This window comes from Spea bombifrons, chromosome 12, assembly GCF_027358695.1.
Source record: "Spea bombifrons isolate aSpeBom1 chromosome 12, aSpeBom1.2.pri, whole genome shotgun sequence".
Classification (NCBI taxonomy): domain Eukaryota; kingdom Metazoa; phylum Chordata; class Amphibia; order Anura; family Pelobatidae; genus Spea; species Spea bombifrons.
In genome coordinates, this window is record NC_071098.1 from 5,990,455 (window position 1) to 6,014,162 (window position 23,708).

At 42.1% G+C, this 23,708-nt stretch overlaps 3 protein-coding genes and 1 long non-coding RNA gene across 6 annotated transcripts in view; 1 reads left to right on the plus strand and 3 right to left on the minus strand.

Annotated features, from left to right (window-relative positions):
* The window catches only part of CHD5 (chromodomain helicase DNA binding protein 5), a 54,185-nt gene extending 52,564 nt beyond the window's left edge, over window positions 1–1,621 (minus strand). Inside the window, exon 1 of one of the 3 annotated variants that reach the window (XM_053452488.1) lies at window positions 1,142–1,621. In XM_053452488.1, the coding sequence (XP_053308463.1) occupies window positions 1,142–1,205 (64 nt within the window). In that variant the 5' untranslated portion in view covers window positions 1,206–1,621. Of the gene's footprint in view, window positions 1–430; window positions 922–1,141 lie in introns of those variants that run through there. The other 2 variants (XM_053452489.1, XM_053452490.1) reach the window with 2 other exon arrangements.
* Window positions 1,622–4,624: 3,003 nt separating this feature from the next.
* Window positions 4,625–5,268, minus strand: LOC128470610 (uncharacterized). The gene is made up of 2 exons (XR_008346037.1): window positions 5,077–5,268; window positions 4,625–4,699 (listed from the first exon to the last, which is right to left on the minus strand). It is a non-coding gene; the product is annotated as an uncharacterized LOC128470610 (long non-coding RNA).
* Window positions 5,269–6,844: 1,576 nt separating this feature from the next.
* RPL22 (ribosomal protein L22) lies at window positions 6,845–10,051 on the minus strand. Its single transcript, XM_053452500.1, has 4 exons — window positions 9,962–10,051; window positions 7,637–7,741; window positions 7,210–7,334; window positions 6,845–7,034 (listed from the first exon to the last, which is right to left on the minus strand). Exons 1-4 carry the CDS (start codon window positions 9,971–9,973, stop codon window positions 6,890–6,892), a joined length of 387 nt encoding a protein of 128 aa, XP_053308475.1. The 5' UTR covers window positions 9,974–10,051; the 3' UTR covers window positions 6,845–6,889.
* Window positions 10,052–10,939: 888 nt separating this feature from the next.
* Window positions 10,940–23,690, plus strand: RNF207 (ring finger protein 207). The gene is made up of 18 exons (XM_053452491.1): window positions 10,940–11,031; window positions 11,544–11,734; window positions 15,694–15,826; window positions 16,172–16,316; window positions 17,109–17,190; window positions 17,474–17,549; window positions 18,744–18,869; window positions 19,774–19,820; window positions 19,926–19,998; window positions 20,093–20,161; window positions 20,249–20,317; window positions 20,665–20,786; window positions 21,221–21,413; window positions 21,561–21,746; window positions 21,986–22,037; window positions 22,571–22,688; window positions 23,379–23,444; window positions 23,526–23,690. Exons 2-18 carry the CDS (start codon window positions 11,544–11,546, stop codon window positions 23,686–23,688), a joined length of 1,911 nt encoding a protein of 636 aa, XP_053308466.1. The 5' UTR covers window positions 10,940–11,031; the 3' UTR covers window positions 23,689–23,690.
* Window positions 23,691–23,708: the final 18 nt, after the last annotated feature.

Below are 23,708 nucleotides of genomic sequence, written 5' to 3' on the forward strand. Positions count from 1 at the left end.
TCTTTTTTTTTGGGCCAGTCCTCCCCGGTCACACCATACTTATGAATAATTGGGATATTCATTGTTACCGGTGAACCCAGCCCCTACGTATTCACAAAAAATACTGCGAGCCGAAAATAACTATAACACACACACCTACACAAATATACAATCACACAATACAATATACACACACGGGCATACGGATACATTTAAATATAAATAAATCACAAAAATATAGCTACATAAATAATACCAATAAAATAATAATAATACAAAAAAATAATAATAATAATAAAAATACAATGTATATTTTCATACCGATGCTTAACTTTATGTTATTAATGTTTCATTCTTGGGTAATAAATAAAGGCAACGATGTCGCAGTTTATACTCAGACAATCAACATGGCTTAACAATGCTTTGGGAAGATATGACACTGCATGCTTACCCATTCTGATCAACACAAACACTGATCCCGGGGCCGGCGGCGGCTCCTCTGCTGGGCATCAAGCTACGATGATTATTATTATTTTTTTTTGAATAAGTAATGCTGTTTTTCTGCTATTAGTCCAAAAAGATACATTTTCTGTAGCTGGAAGTCATGTTCATCTCCAATGGCATGACAGACTGCGCCAAGGCTAATTGCAAAGATGCTCGGAGAGAACCCAGCTCCACACTGACATGCACAGACCTTTCCCAGCGCATAAATTATGTGCATACAGTAATATAATACAAAGCAGGACACAGCCATTTTGCCTAGCACTGCTGGTCTGTGCCATGGTTCCAGCAATGCCAGCAGAAACCCCCCCACAGGGACAAAGAAGGCAAGCACCAAGTGCTTGCACAAGCCATGCTTCCTGGCTATGGTGGGACAGGCACCCAGGTCACTTGTCCCTGGTGCCATTCAATAGCAAAGGCAGATCTTTGTCTTGCAGACTCTTGTGCCCTCCTGCACGGGATTTCCACCTCCCAAAAACTTGAAAACTAAAGAACAATCCAAGAAGGTGGTTGCTGTGCCCTCCCTTGTCGTTTCCAGCCAGCATCCCCCCCAACTGAGTTGGGACCCCCCAGGATCCCCAGGCACCTTGTACCAGTACCAGATCCCATCCCAGTGCAGCTCCCATTCACACCAGTTCCCTCCCACCTTATAACCCCATACCTGACAGTTCTTCATTTTCCATTTCTTCCATGGGGTCCTCTTCACTCCCCAGTGGCCCCCGCATAGCCCCACCACCTCCTCCCAGATCAATAGCAGATTTGCAATCCTTTCTTTCCTCTTTAAGAAGAAATGCTTCACGTGTTAACCCATAGGATGCTGGAAGCTTTCAGTCTACAGTATATAAGGGGAGGGGGTGATGACTGTGTGTGGTTTGTAAGGGTGAGGCTTTTTTTTGTGTTTTTTTTTTTTAAGAAAAATGGCTGCCTATTTTTTTTTAAGGAAAAATATCCCCCCTTCTCTCTCTCCCTCTCCCTGCCCAAATCCCTCAGCCTGAAAATAAAAGAGAGAGGGAGAGAAAGAGACAAAAATGGAATACACATGCCCAGAATGTGACGTCCAGTCTGGTTGCCGTGGCAACCACATCCCATAATTTTGGCACAACTAGTTAGTAGTGATGCCAGAGGTGACCAAGTTCAGTACTAGTTAACAGAGCCTAGGAGCTTTTGTGATGGAGGCAGTAAGGGGGGCTTCTCTGTGGACTGTGCTGGGTGCAAGCCCCCCCTGAAGCCAGGGGCAATTGATGAGCTGCATGTAGGTAAATTATTCTGATCAAGCCTCTCTGACAATGATTCTTCTGCAGGTCACAACGCAGCATAACAAATAATACCCCCCCTCCCCTCACCATCACAAGCCACAGGGCAAAAAAGATACTTAACTGGGGCAAGTGATGAGCAAGAAAGTGATGCCCATGTGTGTCCTGAGACGTGTTTCTAACCACTTAACCATTTCAGGCAGCAACAAAATAACAGCAACAATCCACCTCTTCCGATCCACTTCTAGTTGTGCAGGGTGGCAGTTAACCCTCTGTGTGCCGGACGGGATGGCCAATGCATGGATTCCTTAGTCCCCTGGTACTTGGTGGGTTAATTTTGTGCTCCATAGGCGTTTGGCAGCTCCTTGCAGACGTGGATATGCAGCACATACCTGCACGATCGGCCCTCTGGTAGAATTCCTTCCGGCAACGAACGAGTCGGATAATCCTCTTTTTAGTTACATTGTAGCGAACTTGCCAAAGAAGGAAGTGCCTTCCAGGACTCGGCTAATTAACCCTGCGCTGCCCGGTTCTAATCAGCATTAATTACTTCCACATATTATTATGTAATGTATGTATGTATATCTATATATCTATATATATATATATATATATAAAATCATACATCCTATTAACCCTTAGGTAATTAGAAGAGGGAATATTAACTCAATTAAATCAGGAACTATGGAAATACATATAAAGTAAAATGAGATATTGGGGAGTCTCTGATGACCCTGCTCCAGTTTCTGCTCTGGTTAAACTAAACTTTCTCTACCCTTCCTGTACCCTCCATACAGGTTTATCATCCAGGGACAACACTTATATGCAACACATTATAAATATATATGAATATATTCATTCATATATTAATCACTTTGTCAGCATAATACACTGTAAAGTTCAAAACGTCAAAAACGGGGCAATATTCCAATTGTAGTGCAATCACCATAGCAACCAGCTCCTGCTGTCTAGTCAAGTGTTACACGTTTGCCCCAGAATTGATATTTATATAAAAACCTCATACTATGCTCAGTAGTCATTATTTGGCATATAATTCTGGTGCAACTTGCTGAAAGTGATGCAATTGGCACGAGCATCCCATTGGTTTCCATGGCAATTGCATCACTTGCTCAAGAATTGTTCTTTATATAATCCAGAATGCTTAGATTTACGAAAGGCCAGACAGCAGCCATATGAATACAGAATGGTTTCCATGGTGATTACTCTACATTTAGCACTTTGCTTTGGAATATCTCTTTATTAATAACCCCCATTGGAGTCACATGACACGGTTTACAGGCATCTGGTTAAAGGTGCTGTTCCACTCTGATACTCAAATTACCCTTAGCAGATCTTATTCCTTCCTCTGAACGTTTAACCCTATAAAACAATGCTCAGAAACATTAAAGAAGCCTTTTCAGTTCCCATGGCAACAACCATTAGTCACATGACAATTAAGTGTTACTGGCAAAAATTATGAATGAGGCAAAATTTTACATTATTAAATAATTATGTGGTGATTAACTCATTGTCACTTTATTTTGTGTCTAGGCCAGGAACACAATAAGATAACGTTTTAATTGATAGATTTTCTTTCTGTGTTTGCGCACAACATTGTTTTTCATCACATCCTACATACCCCACACATACATGAAAGACCAGACTGGCCACCGGGCAAATGACCCCACACCCAGCTTCAAGAGCAGATTGGGAGCTAAAGTGTGTGCCCCCCGGCTGGACTTGCCTGGCCGCACTCAGGGTTACAGGGTCACCTAGTCATCAGCCCGGTGTAGGACTAAACACATGGTGCTTCTTCTAATGGAAAGGCTTTTTAATTTAAGGTACCTTTAAGTATAATTACCATTGAAGTACCTACCAAGTACTGGGAAGGCCACCTGATGCGCTCCCTCTTCTGAATTGAAGAACTGGGAGGGGAGTGGGTGGGAGTGGGCGTGGCTAAACAAATTCCTCTACCAGGAGAACGAGGAGAGTTACTAGGAGACCCGGGCAAGCAGTGCTTCACCCGGAGACTCCAGGGCAAATCCAGTTATGTTTGATACATATTCTTCATTGGTGGGGCTGTATGGGGCACTGGGTTGTCTCCTTAAACAAAATATGCTTGGAATTTGTGTCCAGAACAGTGCAATTTTAGCCCTTTTTGCCTTCTCATTGACCAGGACCGCTACAGGGAGCCTAATGGGCCAATTGCCCCCTCCCCGGACCTGCCACCCTGCGCCTAATCCACCGCTGCAACATAAATCACTGATCTTCAATACCTTAATCAAATGTAAATATTTGTCCAAATAATAAAATTAACAAAATTAATGCAACCATTTCCTAAACAACTTAATATTATTATTGCTATTATTGTTTTATAGCGCCATCATATTCCGCAGCGCTGTACGATGGGCACACACACCTTAAATATTATATGTTCCCCGTATTTAAAACATATCGCAAATTGCAGATTTTCTCTGTATTGTATCTCGTTGCTATATATGTCCGCAATGTATAATCTTATATTAACAGCTTCCTGAAATTCTATTATAGTTTAAAATATTATTTGTCCCAATTGCTACCAGCTTATCTTTTTTTAAGGTAGCACTAAATAAATTCAATTAAGTCCCTTTTGCTTATAACTAGTTTTTTTTTTTCCTCCCCAGAAATAGCATATTGTAGATGAAATACGCCCAGAGCAGCCTCTTACACAGAACGGCGAGAAATACTGTCAGATCCAAACACTTCCAAGCTTAAATCTCATTAACTCCGCATGGATATGAAATATTGAATAATTTTAAATCAAAGAGCCGTAGTGCATTCAAAGCAGAAATTGAAACGTTTTCTTCCAATCCAAAGCTTCGCTAAATTGCTTCCGGAACGGTTCTGCAACGTTTTTCATTGTGTTTATATATGCGATGACATGTTTTGACCTTAGCAATGTTCTGTGAAAAGCCCGAAGCCATTCCCTATAATGCAATGCATATGCAATAAAAAGGGAAATCGCGCATGTTCAAGGCAACAATTCTGTCCTGCTGCTTTCAGTGCAGAAGTTAACGCAATTAAAGTCGTCCCTTTTATTTAAAGAATACTAAACAATGTATATAAAAATATAAATGATGTCCTCTCTGGAGCTGAAAGCCAAATTACAAGGTTATTTTACCAATTTTTTTTATGGTATCTCAATATATTTATTCATTTTGTTACTATTATTATTCATCAGCTGACCTGCCATTAAATAATATATTTTTATGTAATTAATAATTAAAATAGTGTAAATATTGGCTTTGGATCCCAATTTAAAGGGACAACCCATATATCATGTGGACTTTAATGCATACGATACCTGAAAGGTCCCTTTCAATTTCTGTTGTGCCCCCCTTGGATTGCATGGGGGGGGGGATCTCCGTAGAATCCTCCTATATGGATTTGCCCCTTTTGCCCAACCCTTGCGATTTTTCATTCAGGAGAAGCGTTCGGCTTCAAGAAACCAATCAGTGGGAAGAAACGTCAGAGCAAGCAGGAGGAGGGCAGCTGCAGCTTCCGTACAGTACAGCGTACTTAAATATGAATTCTTCTTTAATGAGGATATCAGTGATAGTAAACTGTCTTTCATAAAGTGGTCTTATCGCCATAGCAACCAAGGGAATGCTCCAATGAACATAAATACTCCACTGGTTGCTATGATGATAAGACTGCACCCTGATCCTGAAGCCCAAGGGAAAAGCAAGACTTATATTCATATGAAAATATTAAATAGGACTATTAATAAATGTGTTTACGGTGTCAATGTGAAATTGCAAAAGTGCGGAGCGCGGCTAACGCAGTATTTTGTGCGCTGAAACTTTGCCTGCAGAAAGGTTCGCTGAATTGAGCCGGCTAAAGGAATTGGGATTCCCTACAGTAATTTGTGACATCAATGTCACCCAGCCTCATAATACTAAAATCTGCATTTTTATCAGTTGTGTAATGGGGCATCAGAAATCAGATATTAATTAGTAAAGTCAAAGAGGTTTATTCACTAAGACAGGTGTCGGCAGGACGGTTTGTAGGACGGGGCAGTTTTAGCTCTCAGGGTCCCCCATACATCAATATGGGCCAACTTGAATTAGCATCTACTACAAGAAGCACTTGCCAGGGCCAAATGAGTCCTTCCTCCAAAGGAACACTACCCATACATACCATCATCCGGATTCTCTCGCACTGTCCCATCTTTGCAAACAGCGGCCATGACGGACCCCGACCGGACCATTAAACTAAAATCCTTTGAGGTTTGCTCTTTTGCTGCAAGTGCGGCTCCCACACGACCTCATCATATGACATCATATCCCAGCGTTGAACAAAGCAGCAGGGTAAGCAAGCGGTCTCAATTCAAACGCCACCTCTAGCCGTAGCTTCCCAGTCTTGGACACCTGGGGGTACGATGACACTTTGCAACAATTAATTTGCCAATAGTTTGCTTAGAAAACAATCCCTAAACAATTCAAAGCAGTTACTGGTATGAAATCATACACCTTCCTCTCTACCAGCATGTCTTGCACACGCTGCTAAAGCCATAGTAAAGATTTTCATATTGTTTACAAAACATGGTAAACACTGTAAACATCCGTAAACATTTCCTTAGAACCTGCATTCTGTGGTGTTTCTAGCACTAGCCTTTACACAGCAAACTGATTAGTCGGTTGCTTTATTGGCAGCTCTGCGCTCCCTTATTTCAGTTTTCCCCCATAGTTTGCCCCAAATTTCCCCGTACACACTTCTTAGGAAGCAGGTTTGGGAAGAAATTCCAGCGCCACAGCTTTAAACGTCTAAAGCCTCCTGGTGTACGGAACACTACATCCTACATTTTATGGTAGACATAAGATGCATCCGTTCGAGCGGTGCCCCAAACCATTCGAGTAGCAGATATTCCTTCTTTACGTTAACCAAAATGTGAGTCCAAAGAGCGGGCAGGGAACTCCTGTGATTAGATCTCATATCAATAAGGGATGAAGCCCAGAGTGCAGATTACTGCATCTCAAATGCTATATAGCTGTATCTCAATGCTATGGTTTTGCGGGAAACCTTCATTTCAGAGACTGCTAGATGAATTAAAACACTGAACCAAACAAAACTTTGTTTCCAATTTTATTTCAGGTAATACAAAAGTCTTCCAGAGTTTAATCTTCATCCTCCTCCTCTTCCTCGTCTTGATTGATCTGGAAGTATCTCAACTCATAACTTTCCTTGGTGTTTGCAACCACACGCAGCCAGTCACGCAAGTTATTCTTCTTGAGATATTTCTTGGTTAGGTACTTTAAATATCTACAAAAAAAATATTTAAGGTGTCGGAATATTACATTTATAAGTATAGCCAATATATATATTAAGTATAAAGTTTAATATTGCACTTTACATCAGAAAAGTCTCTGAATTCAGGCAGTTCAGGTGTCGCATCACAGACTGAATTGTTTTCCCAGAGAGTCGCTGTTCTACTCACCTCTTGGAAAATGGCACCTCAGAAGTCACTGTGATTTTACTTTTGCTTCTTTCGATTGTGACGACTCCACCTCCCAGATTGCCAACCTTTCCGTTCACTTTGATGCGATCATGCAAGAACTGCTCCTGTAAATCAGAAATGGTTTGAGGCGAGTGAGCATGAGCCGATGGAGCGCAGGTTACAAGACACTACAAGAGCGGGCGTCTGATGTTAGGAAACCATCATAAAAACCCAATTTCTTTGCCTTGGTCTTGAAGCTGTACGATCACAGAAAGACTGCTACATTAAGCAAAGCGCGGGGAGCTCACGAGGAAACAGCCCCATTCATTTTAACAACAACTCCAGTCCTATTAGAATAAGCAACTGTGATTTAAAGTTCTGCATGTTATTGAGAAAAGCCGTACGAAGGTGTAAGGGAGACACTCACAAAGTTTGCCGCATCCATGATTCCATCTTCTACGGGATGAGTGCAGTCCAGGGTGAACTTCAGGAGCTGCTTCTTTTTTTTGCTGCCCTTTGTAGCGATCTTTTTCTATAAATAAAAACCGTACAATTATTAACAGCTAAAAACTAATCATTTGGTCCACTAAAATTGTTCCTTTAAAACAGCATTTCAGGGAGTAAAACAGCTTGACGCATGTCAAAGACAGCTGGAATTTGAGGATTTAGTTCGATAGGCGAGCAATTACTGCCACAGCAAGTATTCCGGGGTAACTCATACCCCAAAGCCCCTCCACAACGAGTAATTCTAACATTTCTGCACACCTGTAAAGTGAATGCACTATATATTATCCCGAGAATCCAATACAAGCCACAAACATGACTATTCGTGGTCTAAGAGCAGTTATGTCATAGATCAGTAAATACACAATAAAGTCATACTAAACTACATTAAAGTGTACGCATTTGGTGTAATTAGGGCAACTGCCAGGGCGATAAGTGATGTCACACCTGCCAAACCTCAATGTAAACATAGAAGGCTCTAAGGAGACACTTCTATACTGCTCTTTGCATGAGTATAGATTTAAAAAATCCTAATGAATGCCAGAAGCCATGTGTGTATCTACAGGGTACATGCATATTGTGGTAGCGAGGGTGATAGGAGGAAGGCCCATGCTTGGTCACTGGTGTTACACATGAGGAGATTGCAGGTATAAAAGTCCAACACAATGGGGAATTACAAGACTGACCCCTAGAACCATCTCATTGGTTAGGGTGGCAAGACCACTTCCCAATCTTTGCACCCCCCCCACACGTCACTTTTATACCCCTCCCAGGACAAATCATATCCCGAAGGCGCAGGGTGATGTGCCTATTTTGACACCTTTATACAGGAGCCTGAGCGGGCGAGGGAGAAACAACCCCAAAGGAACACTATTTTACCAACAACCCCCTTTGTTATTCATCCATGGGGATACGGAAGGAGAGGACATAATCGCCCCCCCGGTAAAGTATAGAGCTTGGAGATAATTTCCTATACTGCCCCACATGCTAACGCACATTAAAGCTCATAGGGCTTTAATGTAAACACCTTCCTGCGACACCGAGGATCGGGTGTGTTTACTGATCTATGACATAATCTGATCTCACATGGGAAATAGCCCCCCCGGCTGACGCAGCCAATCACTGGCAAGAAATCACTCCCATTAAAATCATGGGTAGTGCTTTCTAGACATGTGGTGGGCATATTAGACCCTCAGAAGTCTGACAGTAAATAAAATATCCACACACACCGATATGGAGGAATAATACAAAGGGAGGGCAGTGCAAAAAATTATGATTAAAAAAAAGTTTTAATGTGTGATGGCCGAAACATCCTATTAAAGTACAGAAACAGGAATATCAGGAAATCAGCAGATCCATCATAAATACCTTCTTCGCAAACATCTAATTCTAACACCCAAAGCTATTAAAACAGGGCTGGGCAAATCTAGAGAATTTAGTTGCCATACAGAACATTTTAATAGCCAAAAAATTGTAATCCCGTGCAATCAAAGTAACTCTAAAGCAGAATTAAACTCTATCGGGGTTGCGGTAGCCGCCATGTCGACGGCCGCCACGGCATTATGCGATGTAAATGACAGTAAAACGTCATTGTACAAAGTAAAGCGATGAATCGATGTTGTGGAATAAGGCCGCCCCGTATAAATTCATTAGTAAAAGCACCGGGACAGAACGATCCTTTACCGCTCCGGTTAAAAATGGCCGCAGCCGAGCGGAAGGACAGCTGCTGAGGGGAAGAGTCCCACTACCCTCAACTGGCTTCCGCGTGATAACAGTTACTGCGCTGGCCTGAAAAAAAACCCTTATAATGGGCTGAGAGACGGGGGGAGACGATGATCCGGGACGCTAACGGAGGCTCGGGCCGTCTGCCTGCCGTGCCCATGCCTCAGGAAGCGCGGGAGAGCCGAGATCCACCCCGACAGCCAAGGCGGACAGTTTCCCTTCGCTGGTGGGATAACATGAGGCTTCAGCAGCCACCCTGCTACCTAACGCGCCCCATCAATCCTAATACCCACTCAGCCCGGCCTAACAGCCAGCCCCAGGCCGCTCTAATCGAGGCTACTAGGCCGCTGCTCCTCATGCTCCGACTGCGGCCCGCCTATTCTACCCATACCTCGCCGGCAGAACCGCTCCCAGTGCGCCTCGGTTGACCCCTGCCAAGCAGAGAGTCGGTGTAGAGGCAGGGAGAGGTCAACCGGCGTCGAACATTAACATTTTAATACAAAACAGCGAAGAGCTCCATACTGACCACGGGAGCCATGACGACCCGAGATGGCAGAAAGGAAGGAGAGGCCCCTGCGCATGCGCTAAGTAATCAGGTGGCCAAGGGCAGAATAATCGCACGTCGAAAAGTACGATAAATCAGCAATCGGCTCGGGGAATTGTTCCTGGCCAGGCTTTTAACAATTTATATCCCGACAGATACTAGACACAGAAGCCCATACCACCCAACAACCCCGCCTTTGCATTATCAGTCTTTCTGTCCCTCATTTACAACATTGGTATCTTGCTTTCCTAGTAACCTAGTATGTTTAGCATGTATCACCGCAATAAAAACGCCAATAATCTGTATTTAAACACAAGTAAATGAGTTTATAAATGAAATAACTTGTTTGTAAATGAATTATCCATGAAGAAGCCATCCATAGGCCACATAATCATCTAAAGTGGGTAAAAGCATCCTTGCATTGAGTCTGTACCTGTATATAAGGTAGATTGGAATAGATTGTCAGCTCACAGGGCCCTGTCCATTTTAATGTACTTGTTAAGTTTCATTGCCCCCCGATGTAATGGCGCTACCACATCGGCTGGGGCTGTATCAATATAAGTACAGGAGAGAGGTTTATTGAGAAAGATGAGAAACGTTAGGACGGGAGGTCACAAGGAAGTTTGACTTTACTGAGAGGGTGGTAGATAAGTGGAACAGCCTCCCAGCAGAAGTGGTAGAGGCTAAAACAGTAAGGGAATTTAAACATGCATGGTATAAACATAAAGCTATCCTCACTATGGGTCCGGACCAAGGACTGACAGGGGTTTGAATCCCTTACATCAGGAATAAACGGGCAGACTAGACGGGCCGAGTGGTTCTTATCTGCCGTCACGTTCTATGTTTAAACAAGGGGAAGAATTAGTTGAAGATGATTTTCTTGTTGCCCTCGTTACAGTCCCTACGTCACGGGCACAAGCGCCACTTCAGTTGCATCAGAAATTGCTGTCATTCCATTTCCCTCAGACAGGGGCGAGCTGGGAGAGATAGAACGGGGGGCCGCTGGAGACCGCCGGGGCGAGTCCTGAGGGTGGAACGAACGCGGTGCGAAGGTGAGTCCGGAACCCGGAGAAGACAGGGGGGTCTACATGCGCTGGACAGAGAGCTTACAATCTAAGTATAGGATCTAGGGGGGGTGAGGGGTGAACTAAATAATTCCATTGACTGTAACAGCGCTACGGACGCTGCTGGCGCTATAGAAAGAAACTTTCGGAGCATTAACCCTTTCAGGCCGGGAGCATTAACCCTTTCGGGCCTGGAGCATTCTGTAAGCCGTTCTTGTGTCTGTGATGCTCGCCCGGAGAAAATTATTTTGCCCTTGAAATCTAAACTCTAACCTTGTCCGAGGAGCTAACAAACAGGCCACGATTTCAGGCGATATTCCCCGTTATTCACGGCCGGGGGCCTCGATGTTATGTGTACTCAGTATAGGCACCTTCTATATATATATATATATTAAATGGCGCAGATATACTATATACCGGTATATATATATATATTCTAGTGGTTAGATTGCAGTTTAAAGTAATTAACTGTTAATAGGACGGCTTCGTTATCTCTTCAGATGTCTGGAGAGATTTTCTCGCCCCTGGATAACCTGCACGACTTGGATAAAATCAGCTGCCACCCCCTGGCTTGTTTTTTGTGCCATGAACAATATGAACACCCCTGCCTGCTCGACTGCTACCATAACTTCTGCGCAAGCTGCCTCCGGGGGCGCGCCGTAGACGGGCGCCTTACCTGCCCTCTTTGTGGGTAAGTAACCCCCCCCCCGTGTAGTAGATAGACACAGATAAACATGCAAACTTTCTAAATGAGCCGACCCCGAGCCTGTCGAAATGTTAGTAGCCCATTACAAAGATTCTGCGTAGTCCTAAGGAGCAAAATCGGGACTGTCCCCTGTAAAGCGGGACAGTTGGGAGGCATGACACAGAGCCAGTGTGCTTTTTGCATTACTTGAAGATGAAAACTGAAAATGACTTGAAGATGTCGGAGCTTGGGGGGGTTGTAGACAGAGGGATGGAGCGGCAAAATCAGGACTGTCCTGCGCAAAGTGTGACAGTTGGGAGGCATGCGTGTTTTCTTAAAGATATTTCATGGAAAAATCTAAGGAATAAGAAGCTGATCAGGAAGAAGTAATTTAATGTGAGCATGCGCGGGAAACTTACTAAATGAGCTGACCCCGGGGACTGTGAAATATCAACCCTTTAATAGCCCATTGTGAAGATGCTACATGCCACGTGACTCGCCAAATCTGTTAACCAGAGGTCCCTACACATGATTGAGTCACCTGCATTCAAGCAGGGATATCAACTGTATCATACTGGGAGCAAAAACACCAACTTTGAGTCTTATATATGATCCCACGGGTAAAAAAAACTGAGACTCGGGGTCAGACCCTGAGAGCTCCTGGGTATGAATATAAGGCTTGTTATGCTATTTCTGCATATTACGCCTTTATTATTATTATTATTGTTGCTGTTGTTATTATTATTATTGTTATCATTGTTATTATTATTATTTGTAATATCGTTGTTGTTATTAATAATAATCCTGCTATTGTTATTATTTATTATTATAAACAGCACAGAACTCGCTTGGCGATTGCAAGAACTGAATATTTAAAAAAGCCGACGCTATTAACGCTCTCTCTGTTAGCGAACTACAGATAACGTTCCGATTTATCTTACTGAAGACAATCAGACCTTTCCTACCTTTTGACAAGCAGGCAAGCAATCATGCCTGAACCGTAGCTCATCAGAATCACTACGGCACGGAGCAGCTGTGGGGGAATCTACTTTTAGCTGGAACGTGATAAAGGAATTAGCGGTTACGGAGCAGTAGAAGTAGCATGGGCTTTATTCGCTAAACAGTTAATTACAGTCATTATGGGAAGGTTCCCTTACGAGAAAGTCTGTGTTGGCCCAGCACAACGAATGGTTAAATTGACTGCTGGGCCATTCGCTGTACCGGTCCGACTTAACTCTTCCTGATGAATAGAGCAGAAACAATGTCATATTATTCATATTATATATATATATACTCTATATAGCTGCAGTATATCCGTGCACAAAATTATTAAAGTCCAAGAGAGAGGTTTTTCTAACACAAGGAGGAATATTAGAAAATGTTATTTTATAGAAAAAAGTAGTAGATACCTGGAATAGACTTCTAGTGTAAGTAGCAATGAATAAGATGTGATGTTATAGAGTAAAATCACTATTTTGTTTTTCAATTTTTCCTCTTTTTTTCACATTTTATTCTTCCAACTCGATTTTGTTTGTCTCTTCTGCAAAAACAAAATGTCTTTCCAGATTTATCTATGGAACAAATAATCCACGTTTATAAACAGTAATCAACAGCAAAGACAGCGCGCCCCCGCCCCCGCCCCCCCCCCCGACATACACGGTCTCTTGGCGGCGAGGGCAAATTCACCATCTGTTACAGTGAAGAAATGCCCAAAAAACTGGCTGGAGAAATGCGTATTCTTTACATTATTATAGGGATAATTACCTCCTGACCATGTGACTCGCTCGAAAATAAGGCCTTTATCTCAGCTGTAATGCGCAGAAATAGTCATTAATATTAATTAAGTACCAATAAAATACTGATTGTATTCTCTAGATTGGGTTAGCGATCCTAAAAGAGCTGTCATTCTTTTCTTTCTGTTGAAGGGTTAATCAGAACCCCCCTTCCGTTTAGTTTACATGGCAACAGCCTATCAGTGACTCCTTTTGTGTCACATGATAATTAAGTGCTCCTGACAAAAAATACAAATGAGAGAGAATTTCACATTTAGCTACAAAAGTGTTCAATTATGTAATATTCGATATAGTATATAGCGTATATATATATATATATAGCGTTATATATCTTTTTCTATAAATAAAAGGTGTCAAAGTTGACTAAAGATGTAATCTTAACAAATAACGCTCTACATACTCACCCCTGCCCCAAAACACGTCAATCTCGGTAATGTCATATAATGATAACTTCTATTGTTTTCAAAATAGTGACATATAGATAGGCCTCGTATATCTTATAGGTGACCGTGATGAGCAGTCGCTACTAAATTCAGGTCTCTGATAAGATGTTGTGGGAGCCTTCCCTTGCGGGACGCAGCCAGGACTGCCCACTGATGTCAGGGGGCGGTCCCGTGACATCAGTGGGAGGTCCCATTGACGTCGGGGCCTTTTCCGCTGACAGCAGTGGGAAACACCCCCATTTAAAGGGAAAATGGGCAGAATGGGGAGTGTCAAGACCCCGCTCTTCTGCGACCCGGAGAGTTCCCAGGTATAGGGGCGGCTGTTGTAAGAAAAGCCTCTCAGCCAAGAAATGCCCCTCACAACAATGGATTTTCTCATAACGGGGTAGAGAGGAGTGAACTTCCCAGGCACCAGCATTGTGACTTTGACTTCTTTAGGCTTTGATCTTGGCCATCAGTCCCTTTAATAACTAAATTCAGTCCTAAACATCTTAATACTTCTGAATACAACCAAATCACTCTTTTAATCCTCTTTCTTTGAGGAGCCTCTTTCACGTTCGATACGTTTCTTGGTTCTGAAATTGAAGGAGACAACTTTATTGTTTCTATTTTTCTGAGAATCCTTAAAATGTGTTCATTTTATCTAATAATATTTATTTCTATGTCTATAGCTGGCTTTTGATCTCATAAAATGTCCCGATAAAAGAGAACTGGGTGGAATAGTTTGATTGGGGTGGACCGGGGGGGATAATGCTCATCGCTATTATTAGAATGCAGCGGAACAACGATATGCTAAAAATATCCTAGAACAATACAGAAGGAGATATGCTGCAAGAGGTTACAGTAACCACAGTGATGTCCTCTTTTATCTTTTGATTGCTGGATCAAAAAAACCCAAAGAAAGACCCCTAAATATTCACGTATAGTTCAATCCAGGTCTGGACCGGCGCTTTAAGGCCAGCGGCTGCCTGATGATCTAAGCGCGGCCGACGGCTGGATATGTCTCAAGCCCTGTATCAATAGGTCACAGTAGACACAGTAATGTTTTACTGCAACTTCCATAACAATCAGATGTAACGCTGAAAACAGGGCATTCCTGGCCAGGGCCGAGCCCAGGGTCACTGATGCCTGGGTGCAATATTTTTTTTGGGTGCCCCCAGGTGGGTGTGGAAATATTTTTCCCCTTAACAAACAGAACACTTCTAACCATACCCATTTTCTATGGCAACCACCCCACCTCTTTGAGCCCCTCAACTTCACAAAGTAACATGTCACTCAGAGTGCCAGCTTTGCCCCAAACAACTTGTCACTGCCATCTTTGCCCCAAGCAGCTTTCACTGCCATCTTTGCCCCCAAACAACTTACTAATGCCATATTTGCTTCCAGGCTGCTTGTCAGTAACATGTGTGCCTCCAAACACCCTGCCAGTGCCATCTTTGTGCCCTAGCAGCTTGTCATTGCTTATCAATACGCTGAATGTATCAGTGACATCCGGAGCCTGAAGACTTCACCCCTCGCACTGCGCTCCCCACCTGATGCTCCTCTGCTATTCCCAGCGCCCTGGTGCTGTGCATGCGCCGAGGCTCGGCTCTGTTCCTGGCTATTCTTGCTTTATTTAGCTAGAAACATAGAATTTTCTGGCAGATCAGACCCCGTCGGCCCCGTCTAGTCTGATGTTCATTCTAATCGCCACGCGTGTTACATGTTTCATTTCTGTTCTTTTCTACAGACACCAGTCAGTTGTGAAAGGGAATAACGGCCTCCCTCCGGTAGATCGACTCCTTAAGTTTTTGGTGGACAGTTCTGCTGACTACGACGAGGTGGTTCAATGCGCCAACTGTGACCTGGAGTGTAAGAAACAGGTGAAGTACGAGCCATCTACTCACTCAGAACCATAAGTAGAACCACTCACCGCACGGCTCTTGTCCTATGGACCTCTGATTGCTGAATGAGAAGCCTAAATCAGTCGTTGGTCTTGTCTTAGATTCCGGAGCCATATATCTATTCCATGCATGTTTAACTTCTTTTACTGTGTTAACATCTACCACCTCTGCGGGTAGGCTGTTCAAAACCAGTTATATAACAGAGGTTTTAGAAAGATGTAAATACTGAATACTATATAAGATTTTTGGGGCGGTTTTCCTAACTGTTCACCATAGAGGTAATGTAACGAGTGCCAATGATTTTCGTTTGCGTGTCTTTCTCAGGATGGCGAAGTCATGTATTACTGTAACACCTGCAGCCAGCCCCTGTGTACCAAGTGCAGAGAGGAAACCCATAAAGCCAAAATGTTCTCCCGCCATGAGATTGTTTCACTAAGTAAACGCGCCAAGGATATATATAAGAAATGCCGTAAGTATGTTCAGAATGTCTTTGTTTTTGAAAGAAAAGTACATTTTGTCCTTTAAAATAACACGAAATGGATCAGAAATCCAGCGCAGACAGGGTTAATGTTGGAAAAGACTATTGTACTCTTCATAGGCGTACAGAGGCCCTTTATCACTCCTGTGTTCCAATGGCCCTTCATCACTCCCATCACTTCCGGGTTCCAGTGGCCCTTTATCACTCCCATCACTCCCGGGTTCCAATGGCCCTTTATCACTCCCATCACTCCTGTGTTCCAATGGCCCTTTATCACTCCCATCACTCCCGGGTTCCAGTGGCCCTTTATCACTCCCATCACTCCTGTGTTCCAGTGGCCCTTTATCACTCCCATCACTCCTTTATCATTCCCATCATTCCTTTATCACTCCCATCACTCCTGTGTTCCGATGGCCCTTTATCACTCCCATCACTCCTGTGTTCCAATGGCCCTTTATCACTCCCATCACTCCTGTGTTCCAATGGCCCTTTATCACTCCCATCACTCCTGGGATCCAATGGCCCTTTATCACTCCCATCACTCCTGTGTTCCAATGCCACGTTGTGTTCGCTGATCCAAACTTAAGTTTAAAAGGCAAATTGATTGTTAGAAACCCTTTTATGATTATGTTACAGCCAGAAAGGTTCTTGCTTTCCACAAAAACAGCTAGGTGACCCCAAACTTTTGAACCGTGGCATATTTGACCATGTGTTACATTTTAGGCAACTTGGTCCAAAAGGTTTAACATATGACATCATCTTTATTGTTTGTTTTCTTCCAAGCCCTGCACGATGAGCCGTACATCATGTTTTCAACAGAGAAGAAATCCATGCTGTGCATTAACTGTTTCCGTGACATGCAAGTGTAAGTAATTAAATATATATATACCTGGGATTGCTAGCACCCTATAACACTGTTGGTCGTATTAGGGTTTCCTGAAGTTTAATACATTATATTATAGTTTTTTTCTAAGTCTCTAACCATCAGCTTATGGACAGGGTGGCTCTAAGCATCTTCGTCACAACTATTTTCAATTCACAAACTTACCAACTCCATTCCTCTTTTTCTATATTCTTCTAATCCCTCTAGAAGCTGAATATACATGGAAAGTGACTTATATCTCTCTTTCTCTATACATATTTCATAGGGAGAGCCGCGCTCACTGCATTGATATTGAAACTGCTTATATGCAGGGATGTGAGAAGCTGGATCAAGCAGTCATGGTGGGTTAAAAGCATAATTTACCATCCACAAGAATATAGGACTTGAATTATTAAACACGGGAATGAAGCCAACATAAGAAATGCTTGCGAAAGGTTCAGAAAAAGCCAGAATACCGTGCGTTCCATCTCACATGAAGGGATCTCGCACCCAAAAAATAGCTGGGTGTATCGTAGAATTATACTAGGTGTAGAGTTTATTTTATTCTTTATTATTATTATTTATGAATTGCACTTTTTCTTATTGATCGTACAAAATACAAGCAGTGTTGGAGCAGATCATGGTCAGAAGCTTCTCCAAATGTATTATTTCGTTACAAATCAGGCCAAAGTGACCACATTAACGTTTCTATGCCTTTTCACAAGACCCGCCACCTTTCTTGCTCCCCATCCATTTTCTCTCTACCCTGTTAACTCTTTCCATTTCTCCTTGTATTCCTCTATCTTCATTTTCTATTTCCTTTAACCTGTTTCTTCTCTCTGTCTCCATCCAGCTTTCTCCTTTCTTTCACCTTAATCCTCACACCTCTTATGTTCTTTCATTCTCTTCAATCCCTTTTTCTCTCTCATTCATTCACTTAATCATTTTGTTCTTGTCACTCTCCTCTTTACCCCATTCGCACTTTAACTATCATTTTCATTATCATTCATTATTAAATCCACCTTATTGTTCCTCCTCTAATTCTCCTCATAATCCCTTCTCTTCTTTTCACTCTCCTCTAATCATTTTCCCCATAACAACTTCCACCTCTTACCCTCCCTTAAAATATCTCCATCACATCCTTCTTTAGTAATTTTTCTCCTTTCTCCCTCATCCCCAAACTTTTTACCCTTCCATGCTTGAGTTGACTTTCAACTGTAGCTTCCCCCCCCCCTATTGTCGCCTTCCACTTCCACTCTTCAACGTGACTTTTCCTTGTGCTCAGGTGTTTTCTTTTTTACAGATCTGTTTCACTCCCTTGGGGTCCAAATTGAGTCTTGCATGCAGCACATGACACTCTGAAACAGCACTGATAGGTTGTTGCCATAACAGCAAAAAACCCTCTTATAAGATGATTTTAATAAATGTTTTTTTAATGAGCTTCGCATCATGCTATGGAATAGGTAGATGAAATTGAGTAAATGTACAGCCCCCTTGCATTGTCTTTCCTCTTTTTTCTCTATATCTCTCCCCCTCTATATAAATACTTAACGCAGGCAGTGAAAGAACTACAGACATCAACCAGGGAAGCCATCTACCTCCTCAAAGCTATGATCGAAGAGGTCCGGAATAGCGCAGAAGAGGAAGAGACCTCTATAAACACCCTTTTCAGCAGTATGCAGGTACACCGTCACTTCACACCCTAAATGTATAAGAATCCCTGCCATTATAGAGAAAAAAATATATATTTCTTGCATCATTTTCTACCCAGACAGACTAAGGCCAAGCTTACAATATAGCGGTAATGGCGTATAGACTAGAGAAGGGGAGAGACAGTGCCATAGGATGATGGAGGGATTGTATGAGCAATAGATAAGTAAGGTTATATCTGAAATGATCGCATGCTTCTCTGAAGAAGTGACTTATGAGGTTTTTCTGAAGGGTTAAAGCTGGAGGTACGGTGGAAGTGTGTTCCGGATGTATGCGGCAGCACGAGTGAGGTTTTGGAGACAGGAGGATAGTCTAAAGATCGTGTAAGAGGGGTATTTTGTTATGAGGGCAGAAATGTAGGGGGTGTTTGTGCCATAAAGTGCTTTATTTTTGCCTATAAGTTATACATCCACCAGGGGTCAGTGCAGGTTTATCATTCATGGAACCATGTTTTGAATAAAGGGAAAAAAAAGTTATTTCTATAGCGCCGGCAGATTCAGTAGCGTTGTTGCAATAGGGGAGAGTAAAAAATATTTCGCAAAAACAATTTTAAATTGACAATAACTTTATTGCCAATGCCCCCTGCGCCGGGGAGCTTACACTCTATAAAGACATTGAAAACTAGATTATTAGAACTTTGCGTCTTTTTAAAAAAATAAACAATTTGGGGGAAAACATTCCATCAGTTTCCATGGTTACTTATTAAAATACGAAACATTGCCCCGGGAACTGCTCCACAGATTCTGGAGAGAATAAAACGTTCACCTCCATGGTGGCAACGATATTACAAAAGTCCAGATCCGCTGTTAGACGATGCTGTTGGCTCTCTGGTTATCCCGTCTTTTCATTGATATTAAATACCGGTAATATCTACAGGAAAAGCTGGCGGAACGAAAGAAAATCCTCCTGAAAGCCGCGCAGAGGTAAAGACCTGAACCGTCAATAAATAAACATAATATTATCCAATAAATAGTGACTCTAAGCCTCGTGTTCTCAACGTGTTTCTTTCTTTTAATTTGGATTTGAAGTCAACATGAAGAGAAGGAGAAGGCTTTCAAGGACCAGCTGTCACACTTAGCGTCTCTTTTACCCACCTTGCAGGTGAAAAATGAACTTTCTGGGAAAACTAACTTTCTGGTAGATAATTATTATATTTCCCGATATATCGTGTTTTTTTTTCTTTTTTTTTAAACAGGTCCACCTTGTTACCTGTTCAGCATTCTTAAGTTCTGCCAATAAAGCAGAGTTCCTCGACTTGGGTTATGTAAGTATGTTGGTGTCAAGGAACTTGACAGAGCTCCTACTTTTTGGGTTTATTTCTATTACCTTGTTTTTATATTTTTTTTCCCAGCAACTAATGGAGCGACTGAAGAAAATTGTGAAACTTCCTCACCGCCTGAGACCGTCACAAAGCAGCAAGGTATCATTTCACACCCTTTCGAGGGGGGGGGGATAACTTTAAGGGTCTGTTAGGAACCGCTATTTTCAGAAGCAAAAGTAGTAAAATTGGAGAAAAAAAAGACTAAAGATATTTTCAAGAAAGAAAAAATTAAACAAAAAATATATATATTTAATATATATATATTAAATATATTAATATATATATAAAATATATAGAAAAAAGTCAAATACATATATACCCAAATAATTCAGGAGGAACCCGAGAATAGTGTGCGATCTACTAAGTGAACACTTCAGCGGCTTAATGTTTGGAGCGGGAGAGAAACAGGAGAGGGTCGTACAAATCTTCAAATGTGTGGATTTTAGATCAATACAGACTATGGAGCAGAATTTGCGCGCTGTCTGGAGCCGCTGCTGATGTTGAACCTGCGCAGGGCCACCAGTGTCAGCGGGAGCTGCGGTGGCCCAGGATATGCCAGTGTAAGCCTGTAAGTCTGTGGGATTTCTATTTTCATGTGCTGGAAAATCCTGTAACATTCATGTTTTCTAATGTACATTTCATTTCACCATTACAGCTAAAAAAAAGTTATATATATATATTGAAGAATACCCACTACACCTTCTTTAATGCTGTGTAGTATAGTGTCAAACTGTAATTACTAATACATAATAATAATAAAAATAATAATATTATAATATTATATTAATATTAAATTATAATAATTATATTTTATTATATTATTATATTAATATATTACATTATATTATTTATTTTATTTATATTATTATAATTATATTAAAATATAATAATAATAATAATATTACTAATACATAATACAACAGTCCCATCTTACTTTATGTCTTTTTTTGTTTTGCTGATTTTAAGAATTTGTGTCATATATATATATATTTATATGTTTAGGATTTCAGGTGGCCAGTCCTCCAAGACATTAATAATGCCAGGATGTCCTGCCTCTTGCGACAAGATGTCCTTCACCGGATCGATTGTTCGGAAGCCCACTCTGCATCGATATATCAGCACAAAAGTCCTGCTAGCGGAAGGGGAAGACAGCCCGTTTACCAGGCATTGCTGCACCTACGAAGAAATGTATAAGGTATGTCTAGTACAAATTAAGTATTTGCCTAAAGCTGAACGTTTTCATGAAAACATATTTCAGAGATCATTCAGAATTTAAGAATACTGCTGTTTGGTACAATGCCGGGAACGGCCAGATTCATTCACACACATCCCCCATTGACAGTCCTTACAGATCGAGATCCAGAGCTTGAAGGACCAGGTCCAAGAACTTCATAGGGACCTGACCAAGCATCATTCCCTCATCAAGACGAACACGATGAGCGAGATCATACAGAAATCCCTCCAGGTCGATGTGCAGATAGCCTCTGAATATTCTTCTGTAGAAACCATGAGGAACGCATTCGAAGCGGTGAGTCCACAGCCATGAGATTGGCGACACAGATCTGTTGAGAGCATAGGGTGGAAGAGCCCCTTTTTATCATTTACTAATTGAGACCTCGTTCCATAACGTCCCACTGTAGGTTAACCTCTTTACACCCGTTCTATTGTACTGCCCCAAAAAATGCTCGTAGTATGTGAATATTAAATTAATTTTAATATTAATCCTCTTCTGAATCATTCTGTCCATGCCCTTTCGCATCGTTTCAGATCTGGGAGGAGACCTATCAGAGGGTTGCCAATGAACAGGAGATCTATGAAGGTAATATGATATAATATGATATTATAGCTGCGGTACACCGTTGGGATTAATTAGAGTGCCCGGATCAACCAGGGACACATATTAAAAATGCATGATGCAGGGATGCTCTCCGCCTTGTTCATTTTCCGTAACGGGATCATGTGATCAGTACGGTAACGACACATAGGAATTAATTAAAATATGGCATCGCCTTAATAAGGATACGCTGCGGGGATAAAGCATTCTCTTCTTACATGACCTACCGTAATGAATAATTATCGAGATTAGTAATTAGAACGTTATGATTAGAAGAATAGATTTCACAGAGAAAATAAAAGCGGAAACGTTACTTACACAGAAATAACGAGATCTTCTTGTCTTACGATCACATCGGAGTTACAGACAGGTCCCCAACACCCTTCTCTTCTCCAATGCTCCAAGGCTCCAATGCTCTTATAGATACAATGAATTCCCAATATATTGATTAATTGTTATAAATTGTATAAATCGGCCGTTTCTGAATTAACCACAGATGAGTTTATTTCTCATGACAGCTCAGCTCCACGACCTTCAGCAACTGAAACAGGAGAACAGCTACTTAACCACGATTGCCAAACAGATCGCGCCCTATGTACGATCCATCGCGAAGGTTAAGGAGCGGCTGGAGCCCAGGTAGAGAAGTGCGGGGATGGAAGATTACAATTGGTACATTGATGCGACCCATGGGTAGAGCTGAACGAGGCTGTGGGGGGGTCTAAGCCAAGTGGGACCGTGGATGATCCAAGTCCATACCCCCCCAACATTTACAATGGCAAAAGGGGGACACTTGTGTAGTGGGCGTGGTTAGAAGCTCGGATAGGGGTGGGGCTTTTCCAAAATTCCTTATGTAGCTGAGTGAGGTATTTAGAATGAAATGTATTTTATATACACAGTTTAGTGTTCCAGGTTCTGGCAACCCGCAGCCCTACTTATTTGGGGGAGTGGCTTCAAGATGGGTCACATAGATGGGTGGGGCTAGCCATGGGGTCCCTAAATGCTGCTCCCTCCACCCAGAGATTGATCTCAGAGAAATGGCGCTTCACCCGGAGTATTTGGGCGAAAGCCGGAGAGTTCTCAGGTACTTCTATATACCCAGAAAACATAATATGCTCCAAGAAAAGAGAGGCATCAGGGGAGGAAAGAGAGACAGAGACAAAGAGATCACAGTTAGGTGAGATGCAAGCCTGGCTTCCCTTTCTGGATACAGGTACACGTAGAAAGGAAGAAGTCTAGTCTTATGGAGAATCCAGCTTTGGTATATATGATAGTACGACATATTTTGTGGTATTTGGTTATTTCACCCCATGATATTTAAATCAGCAGATTAAAAGAGCCAAAGGATGTAAAAGAAGACTTGGCAGACACATCGTTGGCTAATGAGACACACAGGTACGCACTTTCCATTCTCTTCTAATGTACGTAAATGATGTCATCTTATGTAAAAATTGTGATTGTGGTCTTCTGCTTTAGGAGTGACGGGATTCCTAGCGCTGAGGACAATCAGGAGAAACCCCTGGAGCTGAAAGTCGACAATCGAACTGTTAACCTATTCCATGAAGATCCTTTGCTTAAAAGCAAGGAATATTACTGGTCAAAACTGAACATGTCCATCCGCAAAGGCTTAAACACCTAAATACGTACGCCGCTTGAGTA

Bases quoted from the DNA above. Each gene is read 5' to 3' on its own strand.
- RPL22 (XM_053452500.1), bottom strand. The intron at 7,335-7,636 runs GTGAGTGTCTCC...TCTGATTTACAG, and splicing joins TCATGGATGCGGCAAACTTT to GAGCAGTTCTTGCATGATCG. The intron at 7,035-7,209 runs GTGAGTAGAACA...TTTTTTTTGTAG, and splicing joins GAGGTGCCATTTTCCAAGAG to ATATTTAAAGTACCTAACCA.
- RNF207 (XM_053452491.1), top strand. From the start codon at position 11,544: ATGTCTGGAGAGATTTTCTCGCCCCTGGATAACCTGCACGACTTGGAT. The intron at 20,787-21,220 runs GTAAGTCTGTGG...TTATATGTTTAG, and splicing joins GGATATGCCAGTGTAAGCCT to GATTTCAGGTGGCCAGTCCT. The intron at 22,689-23,378 runs GTAGAGAAGTGC...TTAAATCAGCAG, and splicing joins AAGGAGCGGCTGGAGCCCAG to ATTAAAAGAGCCAAAGGATG.